Genomic DNA, 12088 nt, shown 5'->3' with positions numbered 1-12088 from the left:
TCACGTTGAGGGAGAGGTTGTTATCCTGGCACCACATGGCCAGGTCTCTGACCTGCTCCCTGTAGGTTGTCTCATCGTTGTTCGGTGATCAGGCCTAACAATGTTGTGTCGTCGGCAAACTTGATGGTGTTGGGAGTCGTGCCTGGCCATGAAGTCACGAGTGAACAGTGAGTACAGGAGGGGCCCCCGTGTTGAGGATCAGCATGGCAGATGTGTTGTTACCCAACCTTACAACCTTGGGGGCGGCCCGTCAGGAAGTCCAGGATCCAGTTGCAGAGGGAGGTGTTGAATCCCAGGGTCCTTAGCTTCGTGATGAGCTTTGAGGGCACTATGGTGTTGAACGCTGAGCTGTAGTAAATTAATAGCATTCTCACATAGGTGTTCCTTTTGTCCAGGTGGGAAAGGGCAGTGTGGAGTGCAATAGAGATTGCATCATCTGTGGACCTGCTGGGGCGGTATGCAAATTGGAGTGGGTCTAGGGTTTCTGGGATAATGGTGTTGATGTGAGCTATGACCAAGCTTTCAAAGCACTTCATGGCTACAGACGTGAATACTACAGGTCAGAAGTAATTTAGGCAGGTTACCTTGGTGTTCTTGGGCACAGGGACTATGGTGGTCTGCTTGAAACATGTTGGTATTACAGACTTAGTCAGGGACAGGTTGTGAAGTCAGGGAAATGTCAGTGAAGACACTCCCCAGTTGGTCAGCACATGCTTGGAGTACACGTCCTGGTAATCCCTCTGGCCCTGCGGCCTTGTGAATGTTGACCTGTTTAAATGTCTTACACACATCGGCTAAGGAGAGCGTGATCACACAGTCGTCTGGAACAGCTGATGCTCTCATGCATGCATCAGTGTTGCTTGCCTCGAAGCGGACATTGAAGTAATTTAGATCGTCTGGTTGGTTTGTGTCACTGGGCAGCTCTTGGCTGTGCTTCCCTTTGTAGTCTGTAATAGTTTGCAAGCCCTGCCACATCCGACGAGCGTCAGAGATGGTGTATTACGTTTCAATCTTAGTCCTGTATTGACGCTTTGCCTGTTTGATGGTTCATCTGAGGGCATAGCAGAATATCTTATAAGCGTCCAGGTTAGAGTCCTGCTCCTTCTCCCGCTCCTTGAAAGCGGCAGCTCTACACTAACTCAGTGCAGATGCTTTGCTAGCAAAACAGAGCTGCGTCATCTGACCACTTCTTTATTGACCGAGTCACTGGTGTTTCCTGCTTTAATTTTTGCTTTTAAGCAGGAATCAGGGGGATATAATTATGGTCAGATTTGCCAAATGGAGGGTGAGAGGGAGCTTTGTATGCATCTCTGCGTGTGGAGTAAAGGTTGCCTAGGGTTTTTTTTCTCCCTCTGGTTGCACATTTAACATGCTGGTAGAAATTAGGTTAAAACGGATTTAAGTTTCCCTCCATTAAAGTCCCTGGCCACTAAGAGTGCCACATCTGGATGAGCATTTTCCTGTTTGCTTATGGCCATATGCAGTTAATTAAGTGCGGTCTTAGTGCCAGCATCGGTTTCTGGTTATAAATAGATGAAAACTCTTGGTAAATAGTGTGGTCTACAGCTTATCATGCGATACTCTACCTCAGGCGAGCAAAACTTTGGACTTCCTTAATATTACATTTTGTGCACCAGCTGTTGTTTACAAATATACACAGACCGCCACCCCTTGTCTTACCGGAGGCAGCTGTTCCATCTTTCCAAGCAGCGTAAATCCTGCCAGCTGTATTTTATACATGTCGTCGTTCAGCCACGACTCAGTGAAAGATAAGATATTCAAGTTTTTAAATGTCCTGTTGGTATGGTATTCGTGATAGACAAACTACTATCTTGTTATCCAACGATTGTACATTGGCTAATAGGACTGATGGTAGAGGCAGATTACCCACTTGGCGTCGCATCCTTACAAGGCACCCTGACCTACGTCCCTGATATCCCCGTCTCGTTCTCATGCGAATGACGGGGATGTTGGCCTTGTCGGGTGTCTGAAGTAAATCCTTTGCGTCCGACTTGTTGAAGAAAAAAATCTTTGTCCAGTACGAGGTGAGTAATCGCTGTCCTGATATCCAGAAGCTCTTTTTGATCATAAGAGACAGCAGCAGAAACATTATGTTCAAAATGAGTTACAAATAACGCGAAAAAACACACACAATAGCACAATTGGTTGAATGCACGTAAAACGGGAGCCATCCCCTCCGGCGCCAATATTAAATCATGTATAGCATGGTACTAGTGCTTGTGAAGGCTTAGATAAACATGTTGTTTGTGCAATGGTATCTTCTAAAATCACAGAGGAATTGTTATGAATTCCCTGCTGGTGACGCTTAGCACACCATCTCATTCTCACAGCCCTCTCTCAGGGACACAAACTCCGCAACTTTCGAACTCCAGCATTAGGCTCCCTTCCTGTACCTAGCCAAACTGATTGGTTGCTAGAGTTCATGGTTGCCAGGGGCCTTATGATACAGTGGGGTCAGCCAATCACAGGCATTTCTGTGATTGGCTGCTTCCAACTTTGTCTCCTTCAAGCAGTCACCACAAGAGCAGCAAGCTCATCTTTGGCCTGCACAACCACAGCTGGACTCACATCTGGACTGGACTTGTGGGATGGTGCGTGTGCACAAAGTGAGTGGTGTCACATTTTAATATTGTTCGTAGTTGTTACCATTGTTGTATGCTGCCTCTGTGTACAGCTGTATTGTAATATGTGCATGTAGCAAACACATTTTCATAGTCTTTCCCATGTTAATAGCCTTAATAGCCTCAGTTTTAGTATTGTGTACAGTGTATTCATTAGCTATTTTTGTTTTGAGTTGGATTGAACAGTATAAAACCATCAGAATGGAGAAAGCCACATTGAAATCACATATAATTTGTGTTGCCAACCTAGGGTCATGAACTACTCCCACAATCATTCACAAATGCATCGTCAACATCAATAATGAGAAACTCACCCAGGAGAGCTGACATGTTCTGGAAGATTCTCAGCAGCTCTGGGGTGATAGCCGGACTATTCTCCAACGTCACCAACCTGTAGGTTAATAAAGGGATGGAGGAGAGAAAGGAGGGTGGAGAGAGAGAGGGGGGGGGTGGATGTGAAAGGGAGAAAGAGGACCCGAGTTAGCGTCACAGAAGCATTTAAAGCTGCTGACCAGACCATAACAGAGCCCTAGATTTACAGTTTACATTAGTAATTTAGCAGACGCTCTTATCCAGAGCGACTTAAGAGTAGTGAGAGCATACATTTTCACACTGGTCACCAGTGGGAATCGAACCCACAACCCTGGCGTTGCAAGCACCATGCTTTACCAATGGAACAGAACAGCTAACACTACAAAAACTATGTTTGAGATTCAGAATATGTACATATCTATGGCTGGAGAAGAAACGTCAACGTGTCAATGTGTGGCCAAACCATAAAAGAAGAATCTGTCTGAATGAGTCAATCAAACTCAAACCATGACAATGGTTCATCGCAGTCAATTGAGTCAGTCTATTGAGAGCAACTCAAGCTCATTCTAGCACGTCACTGCAGACGTCTTGCCCTTCGAGATGAGAATTTAAAAGCAAACAATGTGCTCGTTCAAAGACTGTCCTGTTTGACACACCGGCTCAGAGATAGGACGCGTAATCCCTCTTATCACTGCTAACCATGTGTAACTAGGCCAACGTCATCAAAAGGCACAACAAAAGACGAGCCACGCTAAGGCCTCAGCGTTCAAGCTTTTGCAAGCCAGAAAGGCCTTCCACAATGGGATCGTTTACTACAAAATGGCTCTGTAAGGAGAACCATTTTGAACAAATTTAAATGTCTTCTTTTCAGAGCTCTAGTTGCACAGGAAAATGTGCATTGTGTGTTACGCCTACTTTCAACTTGTCGTCATCACCCATCAGAGGGCATGAATGAATGTGAAAGAGAGTGATTGAAGCAAAGAGAGAAATAGGGAGAGAAGGATAGAGCTAGAGAAAGGGGAGAACAACAATTTTGTGACGGACCGCGAGAAAGAACACAAAATATTGCGAGACAGCAGGTGGGAAAAAAAGAGAAGCTGTTAACACAAATGACTCAGTAAATGAGGTAAAACACGTATTTCGGTCACAACTGTTTATCTGGAAGGAAGCAAAGGTAAAATCAATGTCACGTAAGGGGGGGGAGAGAGAGAGAGGGAGAGAAAGAAACAGAGAGAGAAAGAGAGAGATGGGTGAGAGAAAGCAGAGGGAAGAAAAATAGGGAAAAATCTAAGAGGGGAATGAGAGAGAGAGCTACAGAGGGTGGGATGGAACAAAGGTGAGTGCTGTAAGTGCCTGATTAACGTCTGCCTTTAGAGGAGTGACAGAGACCGTTAGTATCAGTCTGCTCTCAGGGCTGAGTTTGTGTGTGTTTGTCTCTGTGTGGAACTGTTTGTCTCTGTCTGTGTACGTACCACAGCTCCAGTCCGTCCTCTAGCAGGTAGACATGCGGTGGTTGCGAGACATCTGTACTCAGCTGGATCACAGGAAGCAGGAAGAGATACAGGTTCTTACTCTCCGCCCCCAGGCCCTGTGATGACATCACACAGGAAATGACATAAGCACACCACATTATGAGGGGGTAAAGATTACGATGTTGTGTATGTGTCCATGGCACTACTTGTTTACTGAAATTGTACTTTACTACACAGTATATTGACACAGACCCTGGTTAAGATAGGGTCGTAGTCACTAGACAGCAAATGGAAGAAAAAGGAGCGAAACTGAGGGACGACCTGGATTTGTCCAATAAGACTAGCTTCCGCTCCAAAAAACTTTTCAGTTGCAAAAGGTTTTACTACAATTTGCACTGATGAATATGAGCCTACACTAAAAAGGCAAGCTTTACGGTATTGAATTTATTTTTCTTCTTTTGTTCACCTTTATTTAACCAGGTAGGCCAGTTGAGAACAAGTTCTCATTTACAATTGTGACCTGGCCAAGATAAAGCAAAGCAGTTCGACACATACAACAACACAGAGTTACACATGGAGTAAAACAAACATACAGTAGAAAAATAAGTCTATATACAATGTGAGCAAATGAGGTGAGATAAGGGAGGTAAAGGCAAAAAAGGCCATGGTGGCAAAGTAAATACAATATAGCAAGTAAAACACTGGAATGGTAGATTTGTAGTGGAAGAAAGTGCAAAGTAGAAATAGAAATAATGGTGTGCAAAGGAGCTAAATACATAAATAAATAAATAAATAAATAAAGTAGGGGAAGAGGTAGTTGTTTAGGCTAAATTATAGATGGGCTATGTACAGGTGCAGTGATCTGTGAGTTGCTCTGACAGCTGGTGCTTAAAGCTAGTGAGGGAGATAGGTGTTTCCAGTTTCAGAGATTTTTGTAGTTCGTTCCAGTCATTGGCAGCAGAGAAGTGGAAGGAGAGACAGCCAAAGGAGGAATTGGCTTTGGGGGTGACCAGAGAGATATACCTGCTTGAGCGCGTGCTACAGGTGGGTGCTGCTTTGGTGACCAGCGAGCAGAGATAAGCGGGACTTTACCTAGCAGGGTCTTGTAGATGACCTGGAGCCAGTGGGTTTGGCGACGAGTATGAAGCGAGGGCCAGCCAACAAGAGCGTACAGGTCGCAGTGGTGGGTAGTATATGGGGCTTTGGTGACAAAACGGATGGCACTGTGATAGACTGCATCCAGTTTATTGAGTAGGTATTGGAGACTATTTTGTAAATTACATCATAGTGTCGGCATTTCAAAATACCCCAGTATACGGTTATTCAAACGCACACTAGGAGAAGCAATGACAAACGGCAACGAAGGGCTAAGGGGCAAGACAGTGTATTTAAAAAAGATCAATATTTTACCTTTATTTAACTTTATTTAATAACAAATTCTTATTTTCAATGACGGCCTAGGAACAGTGGGTTAACTGCCTTGTTCAGGGGCAAAACAACAGATTTTTACCTTGTCAGCTCAGGGATTCGATCTTGCAACCTTCCGGTTGCTAGTCCAACGCTCTAACTACTAGGCTACCTGCCGCCCCGTGTGTGTCATACCTGTACAAGGTGAACCAGTGTGGTGAGTATGGCACAGCGCAGCATGTTGTGTTCTTCTGATTGTTTCCAAAGCAGTGGCAGGTACTGGACCAGACAGCCTACATATGGCCGGATCTAAGAGAAAACACAATCTGATCAACAACAAACACCAGAGCATTCCATTCAATAGAAACACAAAGGCCTTTATAAAATATGAATGTGTAAGCCCAAATCAATCAATCAATATCTTTATTGTCCCATTTGGGAAGTGTGTACAGGTCCAGGTGCCAGTTGTACTAGTTAGGGCGTACGTCTTGTACTAACACAATGTCTAACTTGGGAAGTATTCTGAGCCAGACCTAACCCTTCTACCTGTTGGATAATGTCCTTCCTTGTAATACACCTGGTGTAAATCGTAGGGTTGGTAGGGAGCAGGTCAAGATATTCTTTGTGGTAACACGATTTGAAAAAAATTAAGAAAGACTCCAACAGCTTACTTTTCACACATGCGTTCTCTCCTAAGCAGCCATACCAATGTATTCATCCGAAGTACCCAACACAAACAGACTAACTCTTTTCACTGGCCGCTAATGTTCCCTGAAATGTGCTCATTTGCTGCTTGGCAATAAAAAGTAAAATTAGCAAATATAAAATGAAGCCGCACTACTCTAACAGATGCGCAACTCTACAGTAGAGCTCAGAGTGAGTTTACCATGGCCCGCACACTACTTTCTCTCCCTCTAGCTCACACACCCTCTCTTTCTCTGGCAGCTTTTCTGTAAAGGAGGCGTTTATAATTACATCTTTATTGGATTGAGTCAGAGGCATGGCGACTAAGACCAGTTGCTCTTTCCTCTGCGAAACTGGTAAATATGTCAGCACCTGCGGCCGATGATTTACAACTACCTAAGTGCAATGGGCCAAAATGTAATTATACCGTTTCTTTTATACCCATTTTCAGGCACTGAGTCTGTCTCTTTCTTTCTCCACTTGCTCCAGCTCCTCCACGCTTCCTGTCCCAATCCCCTCTTAGACTTCTTTCTCTCACTTTCCTCCACCTCCCTTCTTCCCTCCCTCCCTTTCTGAGAGCTCCGCGTTTGAATGTCTTGCACCGTTACACATTTTTAAGGAGCAGAGGGAAAAAGAAAAAAAGAGAATCACAAAAAGAGACAGCTTTCAAATGCAGCCCTTTAAAGAAGATGAGAGGGAACCAAGCCATTCTAAAGGGTGATTTGTAAATTCAGAAGAGAAAGAGAAGGAAAAAAAATCTCCCATCTCCAAGCAATGGTTTCATTATGCCTTTTCTACCCCATTATTTCTTTATTTTTTTGCCTTTAAGAATTCCCTGTGAGGTGTAATAGAATATTCATGTGACTGCGTTCTCGCTCACAGGCAGTTAAGACAGGCGATTTAAATATAATGACAGTTGACTGGAGTGGAAGCCATTTATGAGGGAGTGAAGTCAAGAGAGCGTTGAGGAGAAATAGAGTACCCCGCTGAATAATACAGGGGTCAAAGAATAAAGGTCATCAATGGCTGACAAACACCGAGTAGATTTAGTAAAACAATTCGATGGTACATGACGGATCATAAAACTATTCTAAAAGAGCTAGAAGGACAAAAGAAAAACAAAAATGGTGAGTGAGAGCTTTCGTCATGCTCAGAGTTCACTTCATGACTTGTGATGACTGACAAACACATTATCAGTGGAAGGACGGCAGAACCCTGCAGTTGAATGCGACTGTCTGAGAAAGTGATGAGTGACTGGTTTCTTTTGCTCTTAGAAAGTCGCTTTGTTTCCTCTAGCCTGAGGGGGAGCAGGCTGAGAAATGCTGCATATCGGTTACATGATGGTTGTTCTTAACAGCAAGGGCTGTCCCCTAATAAATCAATCAAAGGTAATGGATGCCACTGTATTTCTTTAAATTCTGTGGCGTTTTTTAACCCAGCTACTAGAAATCCATTAGATGTGCATATCCTAATGTGTATCCTACCATGACCTTAGTAAAAAATAAATAAAAAAAAAAACCTTTTTAGGCAATGAGCTCTTTGGGATTTGAACCCTCACCTGGATGTTGACCCTCTCAATGACACATGAGATCACATGGAGGACCTGCATCTTAGTGTCACACTCTGTCACCTGCTGCAGCAGCTGGAATAGCAGGCTGAAAATAGACTCCAGATACTAAAGGGTGAGAGAGGAGGGCGGTAGAGGGAGAGAGAGAAAGAGGGAGGGAGAGCATTTTAATATCCCATTAACGCATACCATGCATTTACCCCCCAAAAATGTATCTAAAAAAAGCAAGGCCAGAATAGAAGATGATTAGCAACATTCTTTAAAAACATTTCTCCTCTAGAAAAGGCACTCACCGGTAAGAACTGTTCTGTCCGGAACTCAAAGTCGTCGACAGGTGATGACACATTAAGGAAGAGAAACTGACAGGTCTTACAAGAGGTTCATCTTCACAGAGAGACTTCACAGTGACAGGAAAAGAGGTTCATAACAATATGGATTTTTGAAAGAAGCAAAACATTTGTATTTCAGCAAAATAGATTAAATGAGAAGGATATTGAGTTTCAGAGTTGTGGCCGTCTCGATCCGCACCTTTAGAACAAAAACAAAACATTGGTATTCTGCCAAATATCTCTGGGATGGGGCTGAATACGGAGCTGTACTCACAGTTGAGAGAAGACCGACTAAGAATAAGAGATGAACTTAAGGTTTTTGTTGTGGGTGATTGTGATGAGCAAGGTAATTAACTGAAATGTCAGGTTTTGAAACAAATAATTGACAGACATCGGCTCAATTACTTCAATTCAATTTCGTTCACATTTTTTCTGTGAGCTCAATGGGCACATTGCGCAGTTTCTCTAGAGATAAATCAGATCAAGCTTGAACTGTGCGATGTAGTAGGGAGTTGTAGTTTCCAAAAAGCCAATATTATACACTGCAGAAAATCTAATCAAACGTGGTAATTAACTACAATGACCATAATCCATTGCTCCTAGTTGTCCGGTCTGTGCATTTCTTTTACACCTGCTACGAGAAGAGACAGAAGAATGCGTGATCGAGAGGGAGAGCAGTTGCTTCACGAGGTAAACCACATGACCAAAAGTATGTGGACACCTGCTCGTCGAACATCTCATTCCAAAATCATGGGCATTAATATGGAGTTGGTCCCCCCTTTGCTGCTAGAACAGCTTCCCCTCTTCTGGGAAGGCTTTCCACTAGATGTTGGAACATTGCTGTGGGGACTTGGTTCCATTCAGCCACAAGAGCATTAGTGAGGTAGGGCACTGATGTTGGGCGATTAGACCTGGCTCGCAGTTGGCGTTCCAATTCATCCCAAAGGTGTTCGATGGTGTGGAGGTAAGGGCTCTGTGCAGACCACTCAAAGTTCTTCCATGCTGATCTCGACAAACCATTTCTGTATGTACCTCGCTTTGTGCACAGGGGCAATGTCATGCTGAAACAACAAAGGGCATTCCCCAAACTGTTTTGGAATCACAGAATTATCTAGAATATCATTGTATGCTGTAGCGTTAAGATTCCCTTCACTGGAACTAAGGGGCCTAGCCCAAACCATGAAAAACAGCCCCAGATCATTATTTCTCCTCCACCAAACTTTAGTTGGCACTATGCATTCGGGCAGGTAGCATCCTCCTGGCATCCGCCAAAACCCAGATTCATTCGTTAGACTGCCAGATGGTGAAGCGTGATTCATCACTCCAGAGAACGTGTTTCCACTGCTCCTGAGTCCAATGGCGGCAAGCTTTACACCACTCCAGTCGACGCTTTGCAATGTGCATGGTGTTCTTAGGCTTATGTGAGGCTGCTCGGCCATGGAAACCAATTTCATGAAGCTCCTGACAAACAGTTATTGTGCTGATGTTGCTTCCAAAGGTTTGGAACTCGGTAGCGAGTGTTGCAACCAAGAAAATATGATTTAAGTGCTACACATTCTGTGAGCTTGTGACGCTGTTGCTCCTAGATGTTTCCACTTCACAATAACACTTACAGTTGACCGGGGCAGCTCTAGCAGGGTAGAAATTTGACAAACTGACTTTTTGGAAAGGTGGCATCCTATGACGGTGCCACGGTGAAAAGTCACTGAGCTCTTCGTTAAGGCCATTCTACAACCAATGTTTGTCAATGGAGATTGCATGACTGTGTGTTCGATTTTATACACCCGTCCGCAAAGAGTGTTGCTTAAATAGCCGAATCCACTCATTTGAAGGGGTGTCCATATACTTTTGTATATGTCGTGTATCTCCTGAAAATAGATTATGTAAGTGATTGTTAGTTGGTATTCAGCAGTCATAAAAGTATGCCTTATTTACTTTGAAGAACTACTCAAATTGTGAATTTGTCAACAGCATCGGTAGCAGCTCTATAGTGATAAGATGATGAATTGGAATTAAATAAGTCATCAAATAAAATGTAATATACACAACTAAAATATTTTATTCCAGTAAAGTGAATAAGTGATGTTTATTAAGTAATAAGCAGTAATGGACAGTCACAACCATCATGGGACTTTTTATTCCTTTTTTTATTCTGTGTTGTTTCAGCATTCAGCCCACATAATGCATAGTGCATTTCATGTTCATAAATAAAATAATCAAAACTAAAATTGAAAAGAGAAGACTTGAGAACACTGAAGTAAAATTGCCGTGTCACTTTCATGGGGTGTTGTAAGACGTCCAGTGTTATTGACTGTCTCCTCTGTGTAATCTACCACTGCCAATGTGATGAAGCTCATGTCTACGACAGGAACAAATGATTAGACCTAGGAGAGGAAAACAAGTCTGGGCCCGGAGTGGAACAATGGAGTGACTACAACCTACTGTCAGTGACAAGAGTTCAGCAGGTGTGTGTGTGTGTGTGTGTGTGTGTGTGTGTGTGTGTGTGTGTGTGTGTGTGTGTGTGTGTGTGTGTGTGTGTGAGAGAGAGCGTAGGGCCTTTCTCTCACTGCTAATGTTAAACCAAGTACGACGGGCAGTCAATAAAAGCTCTGACACAGTATCGGCCCAGCAGTTGAATAGCCTAGTCCAAAAGTCATCAACAAAAACCATTAAGTGAAAGCACCACTTTGAAACCCTGCCTTGACAATCATTCAAGTGAAAATATTTTTGGTCTCTGTGAACTGTATATTGAGCATACATTGCACATTTGATGAATTAATACTAGTCAGCGCCTATATTGACAAGTCGGCATATGGGCCGACAATTTGACACTATGGCAGTAAGTGAAAAGAATGAACGGGCTTGGTGCATATAACTTATAGTAATAACTACGTTTGCTCTGCTGCTTTAGAAACACAATGCCACCCTTAGTGAGATTCGATTCAACTGATAAGAATAAACTGCATTTCCTTTCATTCCTATGACATCTACCGGCTGGGAGAAGCAATAGGCCTAGAGCTTTTGCATTCTCGGATTGGCTAGCACTGGTCTAAAAAGGTGGGCATGAAAAGGCCAGCAATTTGACCCTGTTACCGGGCAGAAGCAGACAATGACATTTAAATAAGCAAATCTCGATTCTCACATCTCCATCTCTGTTCAGTTTATATACCTCGGAAGATCGATTTCCTGTGCGTCTGTGTTCCCTTTCTGCAGTCAATGCAATCACCTCCATTTCATTTGTTGTGGGTAAGCGACACCAACTCAGACATCCCACAGCATGGATAATAACTACGACACTCACTAAAGACGTCAGTGAAATCAGTTTTTTTTTTTTTGATGTTCTACAGCCCTTCTCTAGCTTTCACCCTGCTATTCTATAGAGCTCAGATGACAAACAGCCTAGCTGGAGTGACAGAAAATGGGCCACAATGGGCTGAAGAGTGCCACCGCCACAGCGTGAAGCAGCCTTAATGGTTATGGGAACTTTCTTTCTGCTGAGTAGAGGTAGGGCTTGGCAAATTGAAGGAATCAGAAATGTCACCAGGAAGTATTTTCAGTCGAGGTTTTGGTAAACAGGGCAGAAATCAGATGGGTCTGAAAAGCGAGGACGAGGACTGAGGAATTGCCAGCCAGCTGAGCTGTCTACAGGGGATGGATATCTATGACTAGTGTGAC

General features: G+C 43.5%; 1 protein-coding gene across 1 annotated transcript in view; it reads right to left on the bottom strand.

Annotated features, from left to right (window-relative positions):
* The window catches only part of ipo11 (importin 11), a 252986-nt gene that overhangs the window by 141978 nt on the left and 98920 nt on the right, over positions 1-12088 (bottom strand). The window contains exons 17-22 of the mRNA XM_014171158.2: positions 8579-8612; positions 8378-8418; positions 8076-8192; positions 6029-6142; positions 4427-4542; positions 2957-3033 (exon numbers count right to left, since the gene is read on the bottom strand). Of these exons, the coding sequence (XP_014026633.1) occupies positions 2957-3033; positions 4427-4542; positions 6029-6142; positions 8076-8192; positions 8378-8418; positions 8579-8612 (499 nt within the window). The remainder of the gene's footprint in view (positions 1-2956; positions 3034-4426; positions 4543-6028; positions 6143-8075; positions 8193-8377; positions 8419-8578; positions 8613-12088) is intronic.

The sequence above is a fragment of the Salmo salar genome, chromosome ssa24 (assembly GCF_905237065.1).
Source record: "Salmo salar chromosome ssa24, Ssal_v3.1, whole genome shotgun sequence".
In the NCBI taxonomy this organism is placed as follows: Eukaryota; Metazoa; Chordata; class Actinopteri; order Salmoniformes; family Salmonidae; genus Salmo; species Salmo salar.
Note: the sequence above shows the minus strand (reverse complement) of the source record. Positions and strands in the feature narration are given on the sequence as shown.